Source organism: Polychytrium aggregatum, assembly GCF_025602895.1.
Source record: "Polychytrium aggregatum strain JEL109 chromosome Unknown BJ171scaffold_11, whole genome shotgun sequence".
Lineage (NCBI taxonomy): Eukaryota > Fungi > Chytridiomycota > Chytridiomycetes > Polychytriales > Polychytrium > Polychytrium aggregatum.
In genome coordinates, this window is record NW_026516213.1 from 512,692 (window position 1) to 538,389 (window position 25,698).

The window sequence follows — 25,698 nt, forward strand, 5'->3', positions numbered from 1 at the left end:
TTGTCTGATGGGAGGCCTGGATTGGCGGGAGAGCGCCGATGCAAAGGATGCGGCCGCAAAAGCTGGTCGCGCCCTGGTGCGAAGGCAGCACCGTCCTCTCGCCCGCATCTCCATGAACCCAGCGGGTTGCCATCGGCCACAGCCCCGCCAGCCGCACTATAGCATCCTGCCTCCGCAAACCACCCGCTAGCCTGCAATGATCAGGCTGCCCTTTCGTCACCACCCTTCATCGGTGGAGCCCTTTGGCATCAACTACAACACCGTCGTCCAGCGACAGCAAGACAGCTGGACGACCACAACAACCACCACCACCACAACAACAACTACCACAACTACATCGTCGTCGGGCCGCCCCTCGCCGCCGGGATCGTTTCGGCCTCGCATCGCTGTGGAGAGCCCTGGGTCAGCCGAGGACAGGGTGCTGCAGGATCGGCGGATGGCGTCGTTGCTGAATCTTGAGCGCTCGTGGAACGCCATCTACGAAAAATACTCTGTCGAGATCGATGACGATGTCGTCGACCTGCTGAACGAAACGGTTGAGCTGAGGACTGGCAATCTATTGCGGACACCCGCCCCGCGCAACAACTACGACATCAACTCTTTCCTCCACGGCCGGCCCGTCCTTGGATACGATGCTGGTGGATACGAATCGGACGACCCACTCAGCCCCAGCCCAGTGCAGATACGAGAGCTTCGTGACGACGATGGCTATGGATACGATCGTCTCGCCAGCGGCCTGAAAAGCGGAGCAGGCGTCCTGGCACAGCAGCCCAGTCTCGACCTCGACGACGAGCTGGACAACGAGCTCGCCGATGCCCTCGGTTGGCCAAACAGCCGGCCGGCCTACAGCGATACTGCGTCCTCGGTGACTTCGTTTCGTGGGCTGGGCAGCGGGCCGAGCCGGCTCCCAGATTTCTCGCATAGCCCTGGGCTGCGCCGGTTGATCCTCCCAACGACTCCGGTCTTTGCCGAGGACGATGATGAAGACTTTGACTCTATCGAGCTCGTTCCCCGCGATCTCCTTGGCCGACACGCACCGCAATTTCGATCCGAGCCCCGGCAACTCCCGTTCTGGCATCGGGACCAGCCCGACTCTATGCTGGGCTATGCCACGCCTCTGCCGGATCCCAGGCCACTATCGGTTGGATATGCCAGAAATCGATCGGCTCCGACCGGAAACGAACGCAGCCGTTGGTGGCCACCATACCCGGATCCACCCTCGACGGCTCGACGGCCGCCGTTGCTCCTCGAAGGACCGAAACCCCCTCGCGGCCTGGAAGCGACAGGGCCGCATCGAAGCACACCGATAGCAAGCGACAGAATGGAGATGAATCCCGAGATCCACCAACGGCGGCTTCTCGGGCTGCAGCGTGACGGCAAGACCGATTTCACGAGCAGTCACAGCAGCCATGACAATGATGGCGGCAGTAGTAGCAGTCTGAGCAGTGACAGCGACAGCAGTTTTGACACTGACAGCAACGGCAGTCTTGACGACGACAGCAACGATCGGAATGGCCGTAGCGACAAAGGCACTTCCAGCGGGGAGCCCGTCAAGCAATCATCCCTGTCAACGCCAATGTCGGGGTCGAGGGAACAGCCGCAAGCCGGGACAGTGTCCGGGTCTGTCCTGCCAAGGTACGGAGCGAGCAAGCTCGGCAAGCGAAAGATGGACGATCTGCGGTCTGTGAGCTCGAGCTCCAGACGAAGGAAAGAGCCGGATTCCAGCGGAGCCCCTGCAGCAGCCCTTGCAAGGCTGAAACCGCAATCTGGCCGAATACGCAAAAAGCCCTCGCTGTCTCGCCCGGCAGCAGCATCCATGGTCCGGCCAGACAAGCCTATCGTCGAGCCAGCAGCGTCTTCGAAACCCAGCTCCGGAGGGAAAACAAAGTCCTCGACATCAACGGCGGCTCAATCATCCAGTCCGACGAGGCTTGCCAAGTCCACGGAACCGAGCGTCCTCGGTCGTCCATCCCGCATGCGACCACACGCAGAAACGGTGCCTGCTCTCATGGACGCTTCGTCGCTGTCGCCGCCATCGCCGCTGTCATTGCGATCCATGGGTCGATCCTCATCGCCCTCTCCAGCAGCGTTGTCGATCAGCAAGAGGCCGCTGGCAGATGCACGACCTCGAGCAAATGCCGCACCCGCAGTCCCTGCCAATGCATCCCGATTCTGCGACATTGATGAACTCGATTTGCGGGTCGATAGCATCCCCGCTGCACAGACCAGCCATGGGGCTGTCTATCGACGAAAGTCGGCAAAGCCAGGCGCACGACCCAAGTCCACCACGACGATTGCGCTGACGCCGAATCGCGGACAAACCAAGATCTTCAAGGTGGTGCTCGATGACGATGCCTTTGACGATTTGTTGTTGGCCGAATAGCATCCTCCCCCGTTGTTGAGTATGTGCACGGCTGTTTCTGGAACCTGAATACACACGCATGTTTATCCAGTGCATCCAAGAGTCCCCATAATGCAGCTGGCTCTGTCGCAGTCGCAGATCCACATCAGCGACAGCGGTGTTGTCGGGGCATCGGGAAAGTGATGAGCCCCGGATGATGCAAAGCTGCATCCCGAAACGGACAAATCAGTCCACGCGACAGCCTCAGGCAACGGCCTCGCCTTTGGAGCCGATCTTGACTTGCCCTGGTCGCCTCCGCCCAGCAAGCGGCAATGAAGCACCTCAGAGCCCACAAGGTCCCGCGGCAGCAGACGCAGCCGCCGGTGGTGGATATGCGAGTTGTCTCTGTGTCGATGGAGATGCCCAACAGCACTGCTCTGCCGAACCAGAACAGGAATACACATGCAAGCAATCGAGCTCTGGGACGAGCCAGGACTCGCAACGATCCATATCCCCATCCAAGTCCACACCAGCGATATGCGAGATCGTCGGCGCAGACGTATTCACCCCTGGTCGAGCCATATTCCGAAGCCCCGTCGGCATCAGCATCGGCGGCCCGGAATTCGCGGCCAGCTCCGTATCCGCCTCACCGGCCCTCCCACGTCATGTCCGCTTCAATGCAGTCTGACGACCCCGAGGAGCTCTTGGAAATGGAGGGCGGCAAGGCATCCAAGGTCAAATACTATGCCGTTCTCCGAGGACGAGTTCCGGGAATATACACCAACTGGTAGGTTGTAGGCGCCTGGATCAACGGGTACGTGCCGATTGCGCCGCTGATCTGTCCAGCTCTCTGGCTGCAGGAACGATTGTCTAAAGCAGGTCAACAAGTTTCCGGGCGCAATCCACAAGTCTTTCAAGTCTCTCGCTGAAGCCAAGATCTTTGCCCAGCAGAACGATGCTGGTTCGCCCGCTGGTGAGGCTCAGGCGATGGCAGATAATGATGCCGCGACTTGAAGCAACCGGCATCGCAGCCGGACAGTGTCATCGACAGGCTTGGGGGTCATCCGTCGCCGTTGCCTGACAGCCCTTTGTCGCCATAGGGGTCGAAACAATGGACTATGAGTCTCAGGAATTCGGATCTGGTCCGTCTGAAACCGAATCCCCAGCAGTCGCTCCGTCGATAGCGGGCCAAGAATGGGGCGATTATGTGGCGCTCGATGGCACGGCCGAGGTATGCCGCTCGATACAGGTTCAATGTCGTCTGGAGGCGCATTGCGAACGATCCAGGTCATGGATACTCAAACTGACGGCGGCCTGCTGCTACAACTTTGGCAGAACAAACTGGCGAAACCCTCCACCCCAACAACGATCGAGGCAGCATCGGAGTCGGCTGTGCTGGCAAACTCGTCGGCGGCTGCTGATGCAACCCACCTGTCGAAGTCGGTTGCATCGCCTGCACCTGCTGCCCTCCCACCGCCGTCGGCCGAGTTCACCGTGTACATCGACGGGGCGTGCTCCAATAACGGCCAGGCGGGTGCCAAGGCCGGCTATGGAGTCTACTGGGGACCCAACCATCCACTGTAGGTGATTTGATCTGGCATCGCCTGCTTTGCCGCCGACGGGCAGCAACGGGATTCTGACATGCGTCTGAACCCCTATCCTGCAGGAATGTCGCCGAACCAGTGCCAGGACCCGATAAGCACCAGACCAACAACCGAGCCGAGTTGCTAGCAGCCATCACGGTACTCAAAGCGGCCCAGACCCATTTGGAGCCAACGGCGCAGCTCACAATCTACAGCGACAGCCAATACGTCCTTGGCGGCGTCCAGGGCTGGCTGGAGTGTTGGAAAAAGAGTGCATGGCAGCGGAAAGGCGACGGCACCGTGCTCAACCTCGACTTGTGGAAGGAGCTGGACAGCTGCCTCTCGATATACAACCGGTCGCACCGACCCGCCATCTGGGTGAGTTGCCGCGAAGCTTTGGCAGGGTCGATGAATCGCGGATGTGGTGGACAGAGATGAATCGCGGGTGTGGGGGACAGAGATGGATACTTACGATTTGCTCCTCGGTCTGGCTCCACTCATCGGGCCTGCATAGCTGTGGGTCAAAGGGCATTCTGGCAACGTGGGGAACGACCAGGCCGATCGACATGCCGTCCTCGGGGCCGCCAAGCAGCGCAATTGAACGGGTCAGCGGGACCAGAGCGATGAGGCGGGTGTGTCCACGCGACACATCCATGAGCGGCGGCATGGCAAGAGCCACCTCCCGTGCGCATGTATATCGTGGATGCTGAGGAGCCAATACACGGCGGGAAAACGGGCTGCCAGCTCAACCAGCGATCATCTGCGCAAACAGATCCGACAGCAGAAGGCGGATCGACGGGGCCGGAGCAGAGAACAGACGAGGCAAATGCAAATCGCCTGGGTGGGGCAGATGACCAGGGCAGACGGCACGGACGCGGACGGGCCGACGGTCCCCTCGCCCCGGCCACAAAGGAAAGTTCGACACCCCCGCACGGGACCGACCCCCCGCTTGTGACCCTGTGCGCTGGCCCGGGCAGACACAGACGCCAGCGAGGTGCGCACAGGCTGGTGGTGCTGGCCAGGAGGAGGCAGCAGGCGACCCACGCGTCGCGCATGGAACGTCCAAAACGGGGGAGTGGCTGCCCAGCGCGGCTGCGCGCGTGACCGGTCACGTTTGCCCAGCAAGGCGTGGCGGCCATGTGGCGCGCACGGGACCGGCAGCGCCGCAGCGCCATTGCACAGAGTGCGCAGTAGCTCCTTGTCGCGCGTGGGCACGTGGGCTTGGGCGGGCAACCAGGGCGATCGACGAGCCGACAGGGCAGGAGTGCTCGGACGCAATCGATGCGGTGGATGCGGTGGATGCAATCGATGCAATCGATGCGATGGACGCAATTGATGCAATCGATACGGTGGGTGTGGTAGAGTTGGGCGCTGATCCCGCGTCTCGCTCGGATTTCTCTCCAGCATCGTCTGCATGCCACACTGGAGCACTCCCCACCAAGCAAGGAGCCCCACCCCAACAGCACGGAAGCAAGGGCGCACCAGGAATGCCCAGGAGCCCGCGATAACGGAGTGGCCGCGAACGCAGCGACGAACATGGGGCAGTGCGCCAAACAAGCTGCCACGGCCGGCTGGCCCACAAGCAGAACGCACTCTCGTGCGAACCACAAAGGAATCGCAAAGGAACCGCAAACGAATCGCAAACGAATCGCATCCGACGGAACACCAGGCAGCGCGCAAGGAATGGCACGAAGAGGAAAGGCCCCGGGCCAGACCTTTGGCCGATAAATAGAGCTTCGTCCGCCCCCCGGCATTCCCTCATCCCATCCACCAGCAACAGAACTGCCCTCTTCTGCACAATGTTCTTCTCAAAGACCGCCGCCGCTTCCGCCCTGCTGCTCGCTTCCGGCTCGCTGGCCGCTGCCCAGACCTGCTCGACCGACGGCATGTACTGCACTGCTGCCGGCAGCAGCCCCAACTACACTTGGTGTGCCAGCGGCGCTGTCTACAACTTTGCCTGCTCTGCCGGCACCGTGTGCATCCAGAGCGGCAGCTCTGTCTACTGTGGTTTCTCGACTGTAAGTCTGCCTGGCCACAGCCATGCATGCGTCGACAACCGTTCGCGAATCACAGCCCGCACCAACGCATGAACTGTTCTCTTCCTCCAACAGGGCCCGGCCTCCAGCACCACCACCACCACCACCACCACCACCACCACCGCCAAGTCTAGCACCACCACTACCACCACCACCGCCAAGTCTAGCACCACCACCACTACTACCACAAAGCCCACCACCACCACTACTACCACTACGACTACTACCAAGCCCACCACTACTACCACTACTACTACCACCAAGCCTACCACCACCACTACTACTACTACCACCACCAAGACTACCTCTACTCCCTCGAGCACCCCCGTCTCTGGCAACTACACCCCCGTCAACGTCCGCAGCCGCCTTGGCAAGCTCAACATTGCTTACTGGGGTGCCAACGGCCAGTACGGCGAGAAATCTCTCCAGGCCACCTGCGCTGAAAACAACTACGATGTCATCGTTGTGGCTTTCCTCGATACCTTTGGCCATGGCCAGGTTCCCCAGGTTCACCTTGACCACCCCTTCAACGAGACCACTGTCGGCATTCAGTACTGCCAGTCCACCGGCACTGCCGTCATTCTCTCGGCCGGTGGTGCCAATGCCGGTGGATCCAGCTTGTCTTCCAGCTCCGATGCCTCCAACTTTGCTACCCAGTTGTGGAACACCTTCCTCGGTGGCAACATCAACGACCCCACTCGCCCCTTCGGCACCGCCGTCTTTGACGGCTTCGATCTCGATATCGAGAACGGCGCCAACGGCTACTACCCCGACTTTGTCAACACCTACCGCAGCCTTGCCCCCAAGGGCAGCTACTACCTCACCGCTGCTCCGCAGTGCTTCTACCCCGACGCCTCCCTTGGCAGCACCCTCTCCAGCGTCGGCGGCCAGTTCGACTGGGTCTCGGTCCAGTTCTACAACAACTGGTGCAGTGTAAGTATTCGTAGCAGCGAGAGGCTCAGGCTGTTCGAGTCGCCAGCGGTTCCCCGCAAAAACCGATCCGGCCGTCGTGGGCATCGCACTCACCCCTGCATCATCCTCCTCCCTCGCGACCACAGGCTGACAACTACCAGGCCGGCGATATCTCCAACATCAACGCCCGCTTCAACTACGATCAGTGGGATCAGCTCGCTGCCCAGGAAGGCTTCGACCTTGCCCTCGGCCTCGCTGCCTCGACCGTCGCCGCTTCCTCTGGCTATGTCGCCCCCGCTGGAGTGGCCAACATTGTCAAGGAGATCCGTGCTACCTCTGGTGCCTCTTCTCGCTTCGGTAAGCATCCTGCAGCCAGCTTGCCTTTGTCGTTTGCAGCTCTGATCGCATGACTGCCACCGAGACTGTGCCCTGACTTTTGCACCCTTGTTTTCGCCTCCGTTTTCCAGCTGGTGTCATGTTCTGGTCGACGGCCCACGCCGACAACAACAACAACTTTGGTGGCGCCATCAAGACCATCCTCCAGTCCTAAACTGTTTCTGTTGAATAGCTGTGGTTACGATGAGCGCCTTTTCCCTCTCCGCCGCCATGCGCCATAGACTTGCTCCTTTCCCTATGCCCCTCCTCCTCTGTCTGTAATCCGCGCTGCCCCGCTTAATTCCCTGTACCCCCCTTGCGGCTGTATGTCTGTGGCGATCCTCTTGTCTGCCGAGCTGGTCCGATTCGTCCTGCAGCCGCGCCTGTGAATGAAGAGTAATAGTGAATCGCCTTGCCTCATATGGCCCTCTTTTACGACGGCAGTTCCCACAGCGAGCCACAAGCAGCAAGAGCCCCGCTGCAGGCCACGGTGTCTCCCAGCGCCCAGGGACTTGGTGCTGCACCCGTCCTTCTCCGCCAGGGCCCAACACCAGGGCATCGCCGGCGTACCCAGCCTCCGCGCTCTCCTCTGTGCAGGCTCTGTGCAGGCTCCGTCGACATGGAGCTCGGCGAAGAGGAAAGAGGGTCGTCCGGGTCCGGCTTCTTGCCCTCCGCATCCTCGCTGCTGGCTTGTGCGCTTCGGCTCGTCCTATAATACCCCGCCCGGCTACCCGAGATCGGACGGCTCAGCAAGCAAGCAAGCGAGCGAGCAAGCCCATCTCAGTTCTCCAGACATATCTCAGGACCCATGTCCATGCCCCGACCAAGGCTCCTCGCGAAGGCTGCCGTCCTCTGGCTCTCTCTGGCTCTCGGCGCTCATGCCTTTGTGGTCCGCGATCAGCATCGCCAGGGCTCTGCCCGCCAACAAACCGATGAGGACCGCCGCTCTGGACACGATTTTCAGCCGGGTTGCTACAACGCCTCGGCCTCCGAGTTGCTCGGCGTTGGCCCCTCGTTTGTGGGTCTTGCGAATCTCACACACACTGTGTGCGCCGATCTCTGTTCGGGCTACGAGTAAGCCGATGCGATACATGGCATGTCTTGGGCTGACGAGCCTCGCACCCTGTTGCCGGCTGTTTATGCATCTGCATGTTTCAACGAACTTGACTTGGGTCCGAGTCCGCCACTGCAGCTGGACTCACATCGCTGATGCACTGGGCAGGTACTTTGGCCTCGAATCCGGATCCAGTTGCTTGTGCGGCCACATCTCCGAGCACGGCCCAGCATGCCGAGTCGCCGAGAGTCAGTGCAACACACCATGCACCGGCAACAGCCAGGAACTCTGCGGTGGCCAGAGCAGCATCTGGATTTCCAAGGGCGATCGGCGGGGCGAGCATCATGAACCCTGTGATTCGACACATCGTCCAGGCATCGCTCCCACGGCCACGACCACTGATCCTCAGCAGAGCCTCAGCCAAGCAAATCCTGCACCAACGACCTCATCGCCCATTCCTGCATCGTCGCCGCTGCGGACTCGAACCAGGACCAGGACCAGGGCCCGGAGATCGAGAAAGCCCACCTCAAGTCTCCAGCCTCCACCAACCCAGACCACACTGGCGCTGACAACAACGCAAGGTGCAAGCCCAACCACCTCCACCAGTTCATCCAGTTCATCCAGTTCTTCCAGTTCTTCCAGCTCTTCCAGTTCTTCCAGTTCTTCCAGTTCACCCTCTCCCGCTCCGGCACCAGTGTCCCCATCCGGTCGTCCTGCAGGCTTTGTTGATTTGGCTTCAAGATATGGTCGCCTTAACATTGGATACTGGGGCTCGAAGTAAGTCGTTGCCCATTCTTCCATCGCCATGCGACTATTTGGCTCGAGTCCTGGGACTCATCAAACTTGGCTCGTCTCCCTGAAGCGCGGCATTTGGCGAAAAACCCCTCAGAGCCACTTGCGACGAGAACAACTACGACGTTATCATTATAGGTACTGCTGGGTCCTTGGCCGTTCTTTCGCAGCCTTGTTCTGGCTGTTCTCTCGATACGCACTCGCCAACCTGCCTCCACGTTTCGTCATGCTTTCACTGTGATGCGTATCCACCGCTTCCGCTCACCTATGCCTCTCGGCGCAGCTTTCCTGGATGTCTTTGGACATGGACAGATCCCTGAAGTCCATATCGACCACCCCCTCAACGACACCGGCGCTGACATCAAGTACTGCCAGTCCAAGAACATTGCCATCCTGCTCTCGGCCGGCGGTGCCAATGCCGGGGCGTCCAGCCTTGCTTCAGCCGCCGATGCCACCGATTTCGCCGACAAGCTCTGGAACCTGTACTATGGAGGAAGCATCAGCAACCCCAGCAGGCCCTTTGGCGACGCCGTCCTCAACGGATTCGATTTGGATGTCGAGAATCTGCTTCCAAACTACTATGACACATTCATTACTTCCTTTCGAGCAGCCGGAGCGGCCAAGGGCAGGTACTATGTGACCGCAGCGCCACAGTGCTTCTATCCCGACGGCTCTGTCGGCCCCACGCTGTCCAGCGTCGGGAGCGAGTTTGACTGGATCTCAGTGCAGTTCTACAACAATTGGTGCAGCGTAAGTGCAAATCCAAACGCAGTCAGGACGATCCGCCCACTTGGCAGCGACACCACGACCGCCAGGAGGAGGAGAGTATCAAATGCACTCGCTGACTGACACGTCCGTCGCCGTCCATCGCCGTCCAACTCGCAGCCCGACAACTACCACGCCGGCGATATCACCAACATTGGCGCACGCTTCAACTACGACCAATGGGACCAATTTGCCGCAGCCCAGGGCTTCAAGGTCGCTCTGGGCCTGGCTGCCTCGACTGTCGCCGGCACGGGGTACATTCCCCCGGCGAGCGTTGCCTCCATCGTCAAAGAGATACGATCAACACGCGGGGCGTCATCCCGCTTCGGTAAGTGATGCTGGCGGGCAGGTGTGCAACCGGAGGCGCCATGCAGACCATGCAGACCATGCAGACCATGCAGACCATGCAGACCATGCAGATCATGCAGACCGTGTTGGCCGTGCTGACCATGTCCCGGCTCTCCTTCAGCCGGCATCATGTTCTGGTCGACGGCCCACGCCGACAACAACAGCAACTTTGGTGCTGCCACCAAGGCCATCTTACAGGCGTAACAGCATCAGAGTCCACTCGTCCGGCGTCGTCCGCAAGCCCGCGCCGCTTTGTCCACCCACATGCGCTTGCACAGCTGATGTACATCGCACCTCCCCTGAATATATTGAACCAGAGCACGGCGACGACCATGGCTGGCGTTTGCCGACACACCAAACCGGGCCAAGGTTGCCCTGCCTGGAGGCCAGTCTTTCCCGGCCAGCAAAGAGCATCGTCACGAGCGAGATGCAGGCAGACAGGGCGAGCCGAGCAGCAGTCGCCTGACGATGACCGCTCTGCTGGATGCACCAGCACACGACTGCACGGGACCATGTCCTCGCGATCCAAACCCTATTCTGGCTTGCCCGTCCTGGCCATTCCCGATGCTGGCCGAGTCGGCCGCGATCCCCCATCCCCATGGATGCCACCGCGACCCCCCCGGTCCTTGCTTCGCCATGGGCACATGTCCCGGGGTCGGTCACCTGCCCAGCGAGGCCCGGGTCCTTGCGCAGAGCTGTGGAACGTGCACACCGAACGTGACCGTCCTGTGCGAGACCGCACCGGCATGGGCGCCCCCACCAGTCGTCCCCACTCACACGAGCGTCCCAAGCACAAGCACACCTCGCCGCAAACAAGGCTGCTCGCTGGCACGATGCTGAGCACTGTACTCCTGGTGCTCCCGCCATGTACATCTCGTGACGGTGCTGGTCCGGATGATAAAAGGACGAACTCGAGCCCGGCCCTTTCGAAGCACACTCCAGCTCGCTCGTCCGCCCGTCTCTCGGCTTTCTTCCCCCTTCCTGCTGCCTCTGCCCTCTGTCGCCTCGGCCATGCTGTCGCTTTCCAAGCTCGCTCCTGTTTCGCTCCTGCTCGCCGCCCTGTCCTCGGCCTCGGTCTCCGCCCAGACCTGCACCGACGGATACTCGTGCGATGCCTCGGGCGTCTCGCCCAACATCAAGTGGTGCGCCGGCGGCACGGTCTACAACTTTGTCTGCTCTGCCGGCACGGTCTGCGTCCAAAACGGATCGTCGGTCTATTGCGGATTCCCCTCCGTGAGTACAATCGCTGCCGCCATGGGTGAGGGCGGCTGAGGCCCAGCATCGCTGGGATGTGGCACTGATCCTCGTTCTCGTATTCTGCTGTTGCCTCTATCTGCAGGTCCAGACAACTGCTGCTTCGCCCAAGGTTACCACCACTTCCACCACGACTACCGCCCGACCCACCACCACCTCTACCCCTGTCAAGACCACCACCACTACAAAGCCCACCACCACCACTACTACTACCACTACTACTACCACTACTACTACCACCACCCCTGCCAGAACCACCACAACCACCACTACCTCGACTCCGTCGGCCTCGCCCAACCCCAATCCCGGCAACTACACCCCTGTCGATGTCCGCGGCCGCATGGGCAAGCTCAACATTGGCTACTGGGGCGCCAACGGCCAGTACGGCGAAAAGACTCTTCGCGACACCTGCGATGAGAACAACTACGACGTCATCATGATGGCCTTCCTTGATGTGTACGGCCACGGCCAGGTTCCCCAGATCCACATCGACCACCCCATCAGCTCCACTGCCGCTGACATCAAGTACTGCCAGTCCAAGAACATTGCCGTCATCCTCTCGGCCGGCGGCGCCAATGCCGGCGCTTCCAGTCTCGGCTCTGCTGCCGATGCCTCCGACTTTGCCAACCGATTGTGGAACACCTTCTTTGGCGGCAACGTCAACGACCCCTCCCGCCCCTTCGGCACCGCCGTCCTCGACGGCTTCGATCTCGACATTGAGAACAACGCCCCGGCCAACTACGACGTCTTTGCCAATGCCTTCCGTGCCGCCGGCGCCACAAAGGGCAAATACTACCTCACCGCTGCTCCGCAGTGCTTCTACCCCGACAGCTCCGTTGGCCCTGCCCTCTCCAATGCCGGCAGCCAGTTCGACTGGGTGGCCCCTCAGTTCTACCAGAACTGGTGTAGCGTAAGTATCCGAACCGACCCCCGAGCTCTCTTGGCTTGGACACTGTGCGAAGCAGGAACATCCGCGGCTGTCATCTGTATTTGAGTGCAGGACAAGTGCCCCTTTGATCGCCAACGCTCACTGTTGCGTCTTTTCATCTGCCCTACTCTCTTCAGGCTGACAACTACAAGTCTGGCGATATCTCTGATATCAACGCCCGCTTCAACTATGCCCAGTGGGACCAATTTGCCTCCCAGCAGGGCTTCAAGGTCGCCCTCGGCCTGCCTGCCTCGACGGTTGCTGGATCTGGCTATGTCGCCCCCGCTGGAGTGGCCAACATTGTCAAGGAGATCCGTGCCAATGCTGGGGCCTCCTCTCGCTTCGGTATGTATCATCGGAATCGCTTATCCTGTCGTTATGGACGCTGCACGAGTTGGTCGCAAGTCTATCGCTCAAGACACACGGACTCATATGCCACCTCTGTCTTCACCCTCCAGCCGGCATCATGTTCTGGTCAACAGCCCATGCCGACAACAACGGCAACTTTGGCGCCGCAACCAAGGCCATCCTGCAGGCTTAATCTTCTTGGCTCCGACTGGCTGTGGGTCGTATCTGCGATTCGTACCCTGCCTTCATCGCCCTGGCGCCGCCTGCTATATCTCTCTCTAAACGAACCTCAGAAAATATGCACAACTAGCTTACCTTAATATATATTCCAATAAAAAACGAGACACCCGTGTTTTTGACGATTGATCAAATATTTTGCTACCCAATACAATCGCGCGCTGGCCACTCGATTGCCAACCAGGACGGGAAACAATCTCACGGCTTGCTCGCTGGGGGCTACAGTCAGTCAGCGGGTTTCAGACATCTGAAGCCAGGAAGGAACTGTCCCGTTTCGCTATGAATCGACTGTAATATATATTGACCCTTGTGAGTGACATACTGCGCGATCAAGTCCAGACACTTCTCCAACCAGCTCCGCAACAGTTGAGGGTGTTTGCGCAAGCTGCTCTCTTGATTCCACATGGTCGGCATTGTGTATGCGGTTGCGGACCAGCGACGAGACTGGATGCGAAGACACTGCAATCCGTACTTCCAGAGCCATGTATTCTAGCGCTTCAGCACATATCCTCGGACGAGGCAGTCGACTCCTCTCCACGGGCGGTCATAGGTCGATGCATAGGATGCCGCCCAGCCCGTCACCCATGCCGCGCTCATAGAAGCGGTACTGGTTCTCGACCAGAAACCGCTTGACGAGCGGACGGAGCTTCTCACGGCCTTGCGAGTGGTGGCCGGTGCCGGTGATGATCTGAAGGGTCCGGTGCGTGCCTCGACGGGCAATCTCCCGCTTGAGGGTCTCGAGTCGCTGAGAGAGGAAATGAATAGCTTCGCTCGGATGCAAACCATGCAAGTCGATTGTGCATCGAGCCTCTCCGGCAGAGTCGCTTTCGTTTCGGTGCTGGAAGGTCGCTTCGGCTGCCTGCCAGTTCAGGGCTTCCACTGATGGATTCGGTATCGGCGGTGCACGGAGGGCAAGAGCGTTGGCGAGAAGTAGACATGGGTATCAGACAAGCATCACAAATAGATCCACTGAACCAAAGCCCATGCGGCCTTCCTCCCCTGCCCTTGCACACACTCTCCCACCAGTCGTTCGCCATCGGCCAACACTTACTCTGCTCATTCAGCTTGTGTGCTTGCAAGGACAGTGCCTTGGCGGCGCCCCGGTTGCCTGATACATATGCCTGCGTGGCACTGAGGGAGGTACATGGCTCATCAATCCAGGCCGAACTCGGCTGTGTCCTCTTCGTGCAGCACTCCAAGTAGCGCTCCGTGCAGCATCCCCGAGCAGCAGCAGCAGCAGCATGCGTCGTCTCGCCACTCTCAGCCAAGCACATTCACATACAGCTGGAAGAGCTTGTTACGGGCCACGGCGACTTCCTTTGCTTCTTCGCGGAACTTGTCATATTGGGCCGCCAGGGTGTCGCCTGTCTCCCGCCAATCGAGCCGACTGCCTCCACTTGCGCGGTGTCGTTGGTGCGCTTTTGCCCGAGATGTGGTCAGTTCCGAGGCCACAAACTTGGCCCGGATCGGCTTGGCAGCAACTGAAGGCAGCGGCTGGGTGCCGTACAGGGCATTTGCGGGCGCGACCGATGGGACCTTGGCGACGGCTCCGGCAAAGTTGGACGGTGTGCGAAGGTCAATCGCACGGACGTGCTTGGAAGTAGCTGCAGGCCCAGAGGCAGATGATGACTTGTTCGGTCCGCCCAAGGATGGGAACTCGTCGAGGCTGTTGATGGGCACCGATGGTTTGCTGGTCGGCCTTGGGTTTGGCCGGATACTCGCCGATGCCGCAGACTTGTGCTCAACAGCGTTCGAGAGCCGACCGGCAAGATCGGCACCATGGACAAACTCGCAACCGCTGCCCTTGGAGCAGAAGCCTTTGGCCCAAAACTTGCAGATGACATCCCGGGTATCGTGCGAATACCAGCAATCTGAGCGATAGCAACCTCCGGCAAGGAAATGCCGGCAGATGGTCCGAGAGCCCGCTGTAGCTGATGCTGGTGTTGGTGTTGGTGTTGGTGTTGGTGTTGGTGCTGATGCTGGTGCTGGTGTTGGTAATGGGGCCAGCAGTTGGCTGGTCTTCTGATCCTCAGTATCGACGCAAAGGCGGTCAAGAATCTGCGAGATATCTGACCACAGGTTGAGTAGTGCCATAGGGCAAGCATGGGGTCGGAATCCATGGTCAGAGTACGGGATCGGACGCCGATTCATCGGTCGCAATGATGGATGACAGTCGAGATTCGAAGCAATCCAGCGCCAGCACGCTACCAAGAAGCAGACATCTCACCATAGTTGCAGTCCCGAACGATGGCATCGATACGATCCACGTCCAGGTCGCTGAAGACGGTTTGAATCATCTCCATCAAGGTCAGGGACATGAGCGTCGGGTCGTCATCGTCATCGTCATCGTCGTCGCTGGGATTGCCATGAATATCGGCGGCGCCTTGTTTGCCACTTGGATCAATCCCGCCTTCTGCATCATCCTCATGGTATCCGTCTTGTTCATCGTCTTCGGGGTATACTTGGCACTCTTCACCGTCATAGTATTCACCATCATCATAGTATTCACTATCGTCGTGATATTCACGATGCTCGTCGCCAGCATCGCGGTTGTCCTCGTCGTCAATGTATGCCAGCGCTTCGTTGCGGCCGCTCTCCGGCATCGATACCGGTGGCGCAAAGGGACTAAACTCGGCTGCCTTCAGATTGAATTTGTGCATGATGTCGGGGGGCCAGGACGGTGGTGGACAGAGAGCGGCTTGGTCGTTTGGGGGGGGGGAGATGAAGTGGAGGAGGAAACGGACGAAAGTGTCTGGGCAAGCCTGTCTCGCTCTTGCCGAGAACAGACGAGAGCAGCCGAGACGACAGCGAGGCGCGGGCCAGAGACGCCCATGGAGCAGTCAAAGTTCTCACCACACCCAAAACCTGCCTTCTCGATGCGCTTCGAAAAATGATCTGTATTCAACATGGCAGACAGCCAGGGGGAGGGTAGAAAGCGTCTGCACCACGGGCCAGGGAGTGGGGAGAGAGAGGGCAGTGTGGTCGAGAAGAATTCAACGGCAAGTGGCGGAGACCACAGAGTCGCTCGTAGGCAGAGGCTGAAAGTACAAAGAGAACGCCGTCTTCTACCGGATGTAATTTTTTTGTGGGGGTTTGTATGCTGTTTTGTATCAAAGTTGTTGAAGCACGGGGTGTGCCTTCGGTTTGGCATGGTTCTTTTTTTTTTTGCATTTTGTGCGATATGGGTCGTCTTGATGGGCCCTGGGTGTGGTTGGAACGCTGCGGCTGCCAGAATGTCGCGAATAGCAGCAGCGTAATGGGTTGAGGACGGCTGCCTTGACGCCATGGGCGTGTCCCTGGCAGAGCCGTCCAAAGCTTGGGACAAAAGCAAGGCCACCGGAAGCTGCCTGGAACGAGCGCAGGCGAGACGGGCTTGCGTGGGATGGTCCGATTACAGCGCCGCAGAGACTTGATTCTCGAGGGCTCGATGGGTATCAGACTCCAGCACCGAGACGGGTGGAGGAGGAGGGGGCTGGACCGGCGGGGCTCCAACAGGAGGAGGAGGCTGGTGCAGGTGGCCCACGGGCGTGTGTCGGGCAGGATGTATCCGGGCCTGGACATTGTATGGGTGGTATCCGTGGGTGGCATAGGCGGGACGGGCCTTGCAGTACGAGCCAGGTCGGCTGGTCTGCGATCCTGGATAGGGCAACGATGTCGGCGGCAAGACATGGCTTTGGCTCGGCATCATGTAGGACGGACGGGCGGTGCTGCCGGGAGGAGGGGGCTGATCGTTTGTCTCCGAGGCATCCTTGAAGCCATTGATTGCGTCGCCATGGCTCCGATGGTGGGAATACACCGATGCCGGCTTCTGGTTGCCCTGGGCGTACGTCGGGGTCGGCAGCCATTTGGGGCTGACCGTCTGCGACTTTTCTTTGGCCGGCGGGACCGAGGCACCTGAGGGCTGCGGTGACTTTAGCGGAGAAATCGGCGCCGCCTGGCTGTAGTAGGACGACCGGGCGTTTTCGCGCTCTCGGCGCTGGGTTTCTTCCGTCACCAGCCGGCTGATGCGCTGGGGCCCGAGGGCGCCCTTGTCCAGAAACCGTTTGTACTCTTTCTCATGATGGAGCAGGTTCAGCGCCATATTGACGTCTGAGAGCGCACAACAAACAGAGGTTGTCGTGCTTGAGTATAGCTGCTGATGATCCCTCTGCATCCTTAGCACAAGCAGACCCGGGTGTCCAGGGCGCAAGAGCCAGCAGCCCAGCGACCCGTACCTTTGAACAGGAACTCATCTTTGAGGTTGCCAAAGGGCCACTTCAGTCCATAGGCGTCGGCAGCCACATAGGCCGCGATCATTCCCATGGTTTTGGCGGTGTGGATCGTGACGATGGGTGTGTCCAGACTGCCACGATGAAGGCAGGGGAGGGAGCATGCGGAACCAAGGAATAGGCGTTCAGGCCAATGATGGAACAGCGCAGCCTAGTCCGACGAGGACGGTGGTGCAGCCAGCCAGTTGTGCACGCCGCATCTGTGCAAACTATCGCTCATGAGCAAACCGAACGGCAGCCTTACCACCAATCGCAGTACATGAAGGCGCAAGAGAGGAGCTGGTCGTAGCACGGCTCATCTGTACGAGCAGCGGTCATGGATGCGCCAGGTTAGAGGCGGGCACAGAGCATCCAGCTACGACAGTGCCAAGCAGCAATCCTGCCTCAATTGGTCGGTGGATGGTCTCGATGTGCCGGCATCGATGGGGGGGAAAGACCGGACACATACGTGTGTAGAGCTTGCTCACGTAGTCCAGGGCATACGAATGGGGATGCTCGACCGAGAAGTCAAAGGCCAGGCTCTCCAGTACGATCAACTCCTTGCTCATGATACACTCGATCCACTTGTCCATTTCCTGTCGGTGTCCAGTGGAATCGGGTCGTCGGCGGGTTGATTTAGTTGGCCGAGTGGGATAGGAGAACGCGGAGGCGAATCGGCGGTCGTATTGGCGGGCGACGAGGGGAAATAGGCGGCAGATTTAGCGACAGCAGAGCGCACATATGGACTCGATGCCAGCCGGTAATCGATCTCGACAACGGGGGAGGGAGGGGAGCCAGGGCTGCACAGAATCTGGCCTGCAGATAAGCGAGTGGCATCAGAGACACCGTCGTTGCTGCAGGTTGACAATCACCTTGGTCCGCTGCTCGCCCTCCAGCCTTTTAGAGACACACGTCTTCGCAACATGGTCGATGCCTCGGTACTCGCACCCGACTTTGCCCATCAGAGCCAAAATCGTCGCACCGACTTCGTGGTAGTTGTAGCTGCGGAAGGAGTGTCTCATGTAAAAGCGGTGGGCCAGCGCCTTTGCGGTTCTGATATCGTCCTGATCACTGGGAGGAACGGGTAGGAAGAGACAGGGGCTCAGTGAGAGGGTTTCAGCAGGGTACCGGACGGCCCTTGCGGGCTCGACAGATAGGAGAGCCAGAACGGTGGCGCACGGGGGATCGGCGAAGCACGGAGGCTTTTTTTGGGGGGGGAGGCTGCCGGGAGATCGCTTCCAGGCCAGCGATCTCCCCCCTCAACAGCACCGACAGCAGAAAACAGGGCCGCGCCAGCAAAACGGGCTACGGATGCCATCCAGCACGGAGCGAGGGGAGTGAACGATGCAGCTGTGGATAGCGAACACAGCGATGCTCCAGAGAAAGGCTGCAAGTGAACGGTCGAGCCGCCGAGATCGCAGACGAGGAGTGGAGGCTGAAGAGTCGCCTGACCCTCCGGCCCGATCGATTGCGCCGTCAGGAATGCAGCGAAGCAGAGGCGTCATGGTGGGTCGGGAGCACGGATGGATGAGAAATGATAATAATGAAATGCTGATAGTTACAGTTGCAGACGCTTTCCTATGCAGTCGATGAAGGCACACATCTTCTTTCGCTCGAGGGCCTCGTCGCCAAGAGACAGCTGGCTCATCGAAGGAGCTTGCGCCCACTCGTCGTAGGAGAAAAGCCACTGTTGATGGGTCATTGCGGAAGCAGACTGTTATTCGAGGGTCCAGAGGAGAGACGGCGTGTGCGCTAGATTCGACGGCGGCGTGGAAAAGACGATGCTTTTTGGAGCGACAGAGATGCTTGAGTCGGCGGGAACGAGAGACGAAGGCCAAAGCAGACAGGACTCGGCCGCAGACGACTCGATTTTCTTCTGCGGCGAGGGGCGAGGGGCGGCGAGGGGACGGCGAGACGCACGAGAGAGGGTGGCAGCAGAGGAGAGAGCGCGGCGAGACACACACTCTGGCAGCGCGAGATTGCGCGAGAGCCAGGAGAGATCGGCGCCGAGAACGAGAGAGGAGAGAAGCCTCTCGAACAGCAGCCGCCCCGCTCAGTTCGCTGCGCCCGCCAGCCAGATCACATCGTCCGCACCATCTCCCCCCCTGTCCGGCCATGTCCGTCCTCCCGACCGACCGACCAGCCGGCCATGTGCATCGCACCGACTTGCCGTTGCATTGGCTCGCCGGCTCGCTGGCTCGTGGTGGGAAGTGGGTGGGAGATTGTCTTGGCGGCTGCACCAACGGGCGCCAGAGCTATTTCGGGTGACCCTTGCTGCTTGCTCGCCCCGGTTTGCCACACTCGCTTCGCCGCAGCTCTGGGTCCTGCTGATGATGTTGTTGATGGTGGCGATGGTGGCAATTGTGGAGCGGCAAGTGGGGAATTGCGTTTGTTCAGTAGAGTCGATTCATAGCGAAACGGGACAGTTCCTTTCTGGCACCAGCAACACAGGTCTGTCGAACTTCCATAGGCTCCGGTGGGCAAGCCATGTGATTGTTTCCCGTCCTGGTTGGGAATCTCGTTGTGTGGTGTATCCACTCGACCCTGGACTGCTCCATAGTGTATCAACGTCAAGATACCCGACCTTCTCGAGTCGCTTGGCTTCCCGGCACTGGGCACTGTTTGGCCATGATTGCAATGAGTGGGTGGGTGTATTCAGGTTCCAGAAGGACACAACTGTCCTGGCTCAAAACGGGACACCCCGTTTTATTCTGGGAGCGCTGCAAAATAAAGTAAAGTGGAATGAAATGGAACATTTACAAACAGCGAGCAGGGGACGGCGACAAAATAGCTACTTCTCCTTCGTCTTCTCTCTCTCTCTCTTTCTGCTTCTACACAACCCGTGTCGACGGAGCTACCAGGCCGGCCTTGGAGCATAGCAGATCCAGCTCCGCGACAAGCTCCTGGACCTTGCTGACAAGTGTTCGTTTCCGCGAGCGGATGCCGTCCATGGACGTCCTCATCATTTCGCTCGTCTGGGTGTCGATCTCGCAGAGCGATTCGGACTTTGCTGAGGAAAACAGCCCAAAGGCAGCCGTGTCCTTCTGTCTGGGCTGGCCCGACAGGAACGACTCGAGCACACCGATCTGCACGCTGTCCAGGCGTTCCAGTAACCGGAGCAGATGCTCATCTACCTCCTTGAGCTTCTTGTCCATGCCCGCGGCACTGATGCGTTCTTTGGAGTCCAGGCTGGGCTTTCGTTGCGGGGTCGACAAGCCGTTGGCGGACGAGGCTGAATGTGTTGACAGGGTGGGCGAGGGGGTCTTGTCGGCACTGCGAGGCGAGCGAGCACGAGCGGCATGGACAGCATTAGGACACTGATTCTGCAATAGCCCGAAGCACACATTGTCCGTCTCGCGGTTGGTGCAGCACTGACGGGAGCCGACCAGACGCAAGCACCTTCGTTCTCCCATCCATGCTCATCGTCGGTTCGTGCTTGCATCCGTTCGACTCACCAGGCATCCCCAGCCGGTTGCACATGGGTGCCACCCATGTCGCTCGGATGCCCTTTGACACGACCCCCTCCCTCGTTCTCTTGCTTATGGCAGTGACTCACCTTTGGCTCGAGTCGTTCGTTGCGGGCACAGGGGTATGGATTGGGTTGGCGTTGGAGGGGATGGACTTGATGCACTCGTCAAAGTCGGGGCTGCCTGCGGGCGAGGCCGAGGCGCTGGCGGTCTTCTTGACCATGCTCTGGCGAATCGTGTCCAGTTGAGGCTTGACCAGCTTGCAGTCCTCCTCAATCTGCTTGAGGATGTCCTTGAACCGCCGCTGCTGGCGCTTGAACTGGTTCCGGACCTGGGTGATGTTGTGGTCCTGGACTAGGTATTGGAAACCATAGGTGACCACGGCTCCGGTGGCGACGGTGCATGCCACACCAATGACGATGGTAAGACTCAGGCTTATGAGGGGGTGTTCTGTGAGGCCAAACATGATGTCGAAGGGTCGTCGTCGGGACGGCTATGCAAATCGTCGGATCGAGCGAACTCGCTGGAGGCTCGAACAGGCAGGAAGGTAGACCGGGATCGAAGGCAAGGTTGAGATCGAGATTGAGATCGAAATCGAGATCGAAATTGGCGAGGTAGCGATGCTACTGAGTCGAAACAGACTTGGGCACCAGCGATATGGATGCGGCTTGTCAGTCGAGCGGGACGGAGGTGCGATTCTGGGCGGCCAGAGTCACGCAATGGTGGTGAGGGGGAGGTAGTGATGGCTTGGAGCGATATCACTAGCAGCGCGGATAGAGCAAGGTTCGAGAGTCCAGGGCGCTTGAAAATTTTAGCATTCAACAAGAGGCGCGGGATGCAGATCGGCACGGAGGACGCTCAGAGAGACAGCGGAGGGATTGCGGCAGGGGGCTCACGAGAAGGGGAGGGAAGGCAGCAAAGGTGCACAACGGACGAGTGGGCGGATTGGGTTCTGGGTTATCTTAAATAGCAGGAGGGAGGAGATCCGCAAGCAAGTCGGCGGACGATAAGAACAGAGAGCAAGATGTAGCAGACACAGAGGCGAATCGCTGCAGGGCCAGGGACAGCAGCAATGGTGTGGAATGCAAAGGCAAGGGGCAAAGGCAAGGGCAAGCGTCGGTGGAAACGGCTTGTGCTGGACGGACGTGGACGGTGGTGGTGATGGTGGCGAGGGCTGCAAGAGAGCTATCACAGGACCATCAACAGAGGGTCGACAGAAGGACGTGGGAACCGGACGCAGGCTGCAAGCAAGAAGGGGCAGCGGCGACCAAGGACGGATGCGGACTCGAAAGAAGGCGGCGAGGGAGGGGATGCCTTTGCGGGTCTCTGGCCTCTTCTGGTTTGGCCACGTAGCAACCACAGACAGGAATCCCGGCAGCGAGGACAAACGGCAATCTCGAGCAGGCAGGGGCCGGAGACAGAACAAAGACAGCCCGGCGGGAAGCGTCTGCAGAGGCCCAGGAGCACGGAGGAAAGCAAGCGAGAGCAGGAAGATGGCGGCCAAGCGAAGAAAAAAACGCAAATGTGCTTTCAGGGAGGAGCCAGCCCGCACGTCGAGACCGCCGATGCTCTCGCAGCCCAGCGCAGCAGGAGCCTGGAAGGCTTGTGCCAGAGGGCTTGTTGGCCGCGAACAAGCGCCAGCCACCGGCAGAAAAAAACCAATTTGCTGAAAAACGGCCGGCCGCTTAGGTAAGCGGCGCCTCGGATCTCTGCAAGCCGGGGCCGCCCGAGACGCGCACCGACGCGGCTGGCTGGATTGGAGGCGTTGGACATGGAGTGCATTGGACATGGTGGTGCATTGGACATGGAATCATGAATCGATGGCAGACAATGAGACAACGAGAGAGTGAGTGAGACAACGAGAGAGAGAGAGGGGGGGGATCGGGAATACAGCCAGTTCAACGGATGCAGCGACGGCGTCGAATTCGCCCAACGGCCAACAGATGCAATCAGAGCGCCGAATGCGGCAAAGGCTCTCAGATAGCCGCGATTGGCCTGGACTGGCTCAACAGTCGCATCGGAGGGTCCCCGGTTTGGATCGCGCCGCTGTCGTCCTCGAGCAGGTGGCGGGCGCGGATGGCCCCCTGCTGTGTGATCACCACGGCGCCCCCGTCGGCGCTCTCAACCTCGCTCGGAGCCGAGACCGTCGTCATGGTCGGGGAGCCCATGGGAATCTCGTTGATCAGGCCCGAGCGCGGCCGTGGCTGCGGTGGGGCGGGATCCTCCGGGGGTGGCTTGGAGTGACTGGAGCGTTGGCGGAACATGGGCACGCCGGATGCACCCGAGGGAACTCGTTTGCGGGGGCCAGACTTGATCTGAGGAGAGCCGGGACGCTGGTGGAGCTCGTTGGGAATGACTCCGAGTCCTCCCGGTGCATCCCCGATGGAGTGGCCACTCGATGGGCTGCTCGGGGCGAGACTGGTTGGCTTGCGGCTGAGAGCATCCAGTCGCTACGATCCGCAGAGAGCGACACGTTGCCGATGGATCGATACCAGAGTGCAGTATGACAGCAGATTAGGACGCCGGACACAGCGAGCGCAAGCAAGCTCCACACACATTGCTGCGACAACTCCCACTCGATTTTGCCAAGCTACCTACCGCAGAGTTGAACAAGCTCTTGCGGAGCTCGGGCTGGACACTGCTCGGAACCTGCGGGCTCTGGAGGCTTGTCAGCGAAGGCTGTCGTGAAGTGGCTATAGAGGAGGTGTCCTATCGGAATCAGACACGGTAGTTGTTAGCACAGCAGCGGGTGCATGGCCGAATGGTCCCGGGCAATCACCCGAGATCAGCGGGCACCCAGACAAGTGCAAGCGCATCGGCCAAGCAAAACCCAGGCGGAGGAGAGTAGAGACGAATGGGCATCATCCGGCTTCCATGTGCTCATCTCGCCCGAGTCCAGTGGTGCCCTCTGCGAGACCCGCGTTGTCATGCAAGCTTGGCAGCCTCGTCGAGATGGAGTATCACTTTATAGGCCGAATGTGTCTTGAACAGGGTATGCTCCCTTCAACTTACAAACTGGCTTGGGCTCGCACATCGGCTATCAAACTTTGGTGAAGTAAACATCTGTGACATCGTAAGGATAACAAATTCCGGATGATGAGTCCAGCGGCGACGATCTCGGTTCAGCACGACGTCCAGAACTGCTTGGCTCACTCGGAATAAAGGGCCTTGTACTCTTCACCAACATTCCCGTGCTTCGCCGTGACCAGCCCGAGTCCGAGCGCCACCCACGAGTACCATAGTTCGGTTCATGCATTCATCCAGCATGCTTTGGAGCTGCATGTTGTGTTCGTAGAGCTGGCTGATTTGCTCCTGAGCGATTCAAAGACATTCCGCGGATAGACCGGCATTTCAGGAGTATTAAATGTCGGATGGTCGATTGTTTGTTACAGAGTTGACCAATGCGCCGACCAAGAAGCAACAGAATGAGTCGTTGGCAGAGTTAGAGGGTGCTAGAGCGAGTGCGAATACATCCACAGTGATTCAAAATCATTCACATCCATCTGCAATCATCCACAGACGCCCTGCCATGTATCCCGTTGGTCGAGATGAGCTCTGGCTACCTTGACAATGGTGTTGACCTCCTCCGATGTGAACATGCAGCCGGCCATATTCTGGAGCTTGAACATCGAGTCAGCGGCGCGCTCAGCCAGGATTCTGTTCTTGTCCTCGAGCCGCTGGTTATCGCTTCTGAGCTTCTCACTATTCTCCCGAAGCGTGTCCAGTTCATTGTAATACGTTTTGGCAAGTTTGGTCCGGTTGAAGATGAGATTGGCGAGCTTGAAGGACTGGAACCACTCGTCCAGCATGCCCGCCTTGCCGTGCCGCAGAAAGACTTCGAGCGGCTCGCACGACCGAGACTCGGTCAGACTCAGCTTGAGAACGGGGCAGCGGAGACCCGGGAGGTCGGAAATACGGACACTGACGATGTCGAAGGTCTTGTTGGCGATGAGAGGAATGCTGGAGGCATCGATTTGAATCTGGCAGCTATCGTAGAGCTTGATTTTGATCTTGCTCCACTTGAAGTAGGACTTTGGGAAGCACTCGGAACGCAGCAGAACGGGACCTTCGCGGACGAGAGTACTTCTAGCCAAGATAATGTGTTCGTCCTGGTCGACGGGCCGTGTTTCCAAAGTCGTTGGCCCGGAATATGATTCATATTCCTCGCTCGGGAAGAGCTGGATCGTCTGGGTGCCAAAGGATCCGATTTTGTTCATTGTGGAGATCAGCAGAAAGGAGCTGGGTAGCAGGGTGTGGGCGGGATGGAGAACGCGGGCGGTTTATGCTGCTTGACAACGATAGTAGCAGCTTGGGACTAGTTCCAATATGTACTGGGTGGCGCCGATGCTCGCAGACGAGGCGCAGGATGTGAACTGAACGAGATGAGGGGAGGGGTCAAAGGAGGCAGACACGGAATGTTTTTTGAGGAGGAGGGAGGGAGGCTTGTCCGGCAGTGAGCGGAGGCTCGCCGAGGAACAGAACGAGAAGGCGGGCTGGCCTGGAGACAGGAAGCAGGCAGGAAGCAGGAGAGATTGCCAGAGGAAGGGATGGTGGGAATGCGGGGCGGCAGAGGCTCGGACAGAGACCGAGGCAGAGGCAGAGGCAGAGGCAGAGGCAGATGCAGAGGCAGAGGCAGCAGGGCAGCGAGGGCTGTGGTAGGCAGCGGGCGTTCGGAGCACGACAGCAGGCAAAGCCCAAGGGCCCTGAGGTAAAAGCAACGGAGCAGCAAGTCTCTTTTTCCTCCTGGTGGCCGAGGAGTCGAGGGCGCTGGCGATTGATATACCCAGCGGGTTGCTCCGCCGGTCCTCCTGGACATTCTGAGCGAGGAGCGGGGTTTCGCTGGAGCGGATCCCCCGGACAGCAGACGGCACACCACCGCACGGGGATCCGGCCAAACACGGCGGAAGAGGGCAGACCGCCGGTGTGGACAGGCGGTATCGATAGCCAGTGTGGATTGTCGATGTGGATTGTCGGTGTGGATTATCAGAATGGACTATCAGAATGGACTGTC

General features: G+C 59.4%; 11 protein-coding genes across 11 annotated transcripts; 7 read left to right on the forward strand and 4 right to left on the reverse strand.

Moving 5' to 3' along the window:
• The first annotated feature begins 107 nt into the window (after nt 1–107).
• On the forward strand, nt 108–2,457 carry BJ171DRAFT_497654 (uncharacterized protein). Its single transcript, XM_053110300.1, has one exon. The coding sequence runs from the start codon at nt 197–199 to the stop codon at nt 2,381–2,383; it is 2,187 nt and encodes a 728-aa protein (XP_052968479.1). The 5' UTR covers nt 108–196; the 3' UTR covers nt 2,384–2,457.
• A 1,174-nt stretch (nt 2,458–3,631) lies between these two features.
• Nucleotides 3,632–4,525, forward strand: BJ171DRAFT_422210 (ribonuclease H-like domain-containing protein; the record flags this gene model as incomplete). Its single annotated transcript, XM_053107537.1, has 3 exons — nt 3,632–3,921; nt 4,008–4,302; nt 4,439–4,525. 3 exons carry the CDS (start codon nt 3,632–3,634, stop codon nt 4,523–4,525), a joined length of 672 nt encoding a protein of 223 aa, XP_052968480.1.
• Nucleotides 4,526–5,723: 1,198 nt separating this feature from the next.
• BJ171DRAFT_566738 (glycoside hydrolase superfamily) lies at nt 5,724–7,682 on the forward strand (the record flags this gene model as incomplete). Its single annotated transcript, XM_053113431.1, has 4 exons — nt 5,724–5,942; nt 6,369–6,893; nt 7,019–7,229; nt 7,340–7,682. The coding sequence occupies 4 exons, from the start codon at nt 5,724–5,726 to the stop codon at nt 7,420–7,422; spliced, it is 1,038 nt and encodes a 345-aa protein (XP_052968481.1). The 3' UTR covers nt 7,423–7,682.
• Nucleotides 7,683–7,690: 8 nt separating this feature from the next.
• Nucleotides 7,691–10,559, forward strand: BJ171DRAFT_497657 (glycoside hydrolase superfamily). The gene is made up of 6 exons (XM_053110301.1): nt 7,691–8,321; nt 8,470–9,078; nt 9,164–9,231; nt 9,377–9,843; nt 9,979–10,186; nt 10,328–10,559. The coding sequence occupies exons 1-6, from the start codon at nt 8,056–8,058 to the stop codon at nt 10,408–10,410; spliced, it is 1,701 nt and encodes a 566-aa protein (XP_052968482.1). The 5' UTR covers nt 7,691–8,055; the 3' UTR covers nt 10,411–10,559.
• A 591-nt stretch (nt 10,560–11,150) lies between these two features.
• On the forward strand, nt 11,151–13,097 carry BJ171DRAFT_497659 (glycoside hydrolase superfamily). The gene is given in 5 exon segments (XM_053110302.1): nt 11,151–11,439; nt 11,546–11,659; nt 11,672–12,370; nt 12,526–12,733; nt 12,847–13,097. The coding sequence occupies 5 exon segments, from the start codon at nt 11,218–11,220 to the stop codon at nt 12,927–12,929; spliced, it is 1,326 nt and encodes a 441-aa protein (XP_052968483.1). The 5' UTR covers nt 11,151–11,217; the 3' UTR covers nt 12,930–13,097.
• Nucleotides 13,098–13,250: 153 nt separating this feature from the next.
• BJ171DRAFT_566741 (uncharacterized protein) lies at nt 13,251–15,686 on the reverse strand. Its single transcript, XM_053113432.1, has 4 exons — nt 15,201–15,686; nt 14,256–15,042; nt 14,025–14,104; nt 13,251–13,852 (listed from the first exon to the last, which is right to left on the reverse strand). The coding sequence occupies exons 1-4, from the start codon at nt 15,631–15,633 to the stop codon at nt 13,518–13,520; spliced, it is 1,635 nt and encodes a 544-aa protein (XP_052968484.1). The 5' UTR covers nt 15,634–15,686; the 3' UTR covers nt 13,251–13,517.
• A 611-nt stretch (nt 15,687–16,297) lies between these two features.
• BJ171DRAFT_29853 (uncharacterized protein) lies at nt 16,298–17,321 on the reverse strand. Its single transcript, XM_053106996.1, has 2 exons — nt 17,188–17,321; nt 16,298–17,062 (listed from the first exon to the last, which is right to left on the reverse strand). The coding sequence occupies exons 1-2, from the start codon at nt 17,273–17,275 to the stop codon at nt 16,365–16,367; spliced, it is 786 nt and encodes a 261-aa protein (XP_052968485.1). The 5' UTR covers nt 17,276–17,321; the 3' UTR covers nt 16,298–16,364.
• Nucleotides 17,294–19,050, reverse strand: BJ171DRAFT_497663 (cyclin-like protein). The gene is made up of 4 exons (XM_053110303.1): nt 18,783–19,050; nt 18,093–18,291; nt 17,690–17,816; nt 17,294–17,540 (listed from the first exon to the last, which is right to left on the reverse strand). Exons 1-4 carry the CDS (start codon nt 18,920–18,922, stop codon nt 17,482–17,484), a joined length of 525 nt encoding a protein of 174 aa, XP_052968486.1. The 5' UTR covers nt 18,923–19,050; the 3' UTR covers nt 17,294–17,481.
• Nucleotides 19,051–19,302: 252 nt separating this feature from the next.
• Nucleotides 19,303–19,892, forward strand: BJ171DRAFT_497665 (uncharacterized protein). Its single transcript, XM_053110304.1, has one exon. The coding sequence runs from the start codon at nt 19,370–19,372 to the stop codon at nt 19,631–19,633; it is 264 nt and encodes an 87-aa protein (XP_052968487.1). The 5' UTR covers nt 19,303–19,369; the 3' UTR covers nt 19,634–19,892.
• BJ171DRAFT_497666 (uncharacterized protein) lies at nt 19,793–20,799 on the forward strand. The gene is made up of 2 exons (XM_053110305.1): nt 19,793–20,493; nt 20,676–20,799. Exons 1-2 carry the CDS (start codon nt 19,963–19,965, stop codon nt 20,769–20,771), a joined length of 627 nt encoding a protein of 208 aa, XP_052968488.1. The 5' UTR covers nt 19,793–19,962; the 3' UTR covers nt 20,772–20,799.
• A 1,649-nt stretch (nt 20,800–22,448) lies between these two features.
• BJ171DRAFT_29888 (uncharacterized protein) lies at nt 22,449–24,993 on the reverse strand. Its single transcript, XM_053106997.1, has 5 exons — nt 24,251–24,993; nt 23,925–23,999; nt 23,700–23,750; nt 23,286–23,396; nt 22,449–23,137 (listed from the first exon to the last, which is right to left on the reverse strand). Exons 1-5 carry the CDS (start codon nt 24,902–24,904, stop codon nt 22,664–22,666), a joined length of 1,365 nt encoding a protein of 454 aa, XP_052968489.1. The 5' UTR covers nt 24,905–24,993; the 3' UTR covers nt 22,449–22,663.
• Between the last annotated feature and the right edge of the window lie 705 nt (nt 24,994–25,698).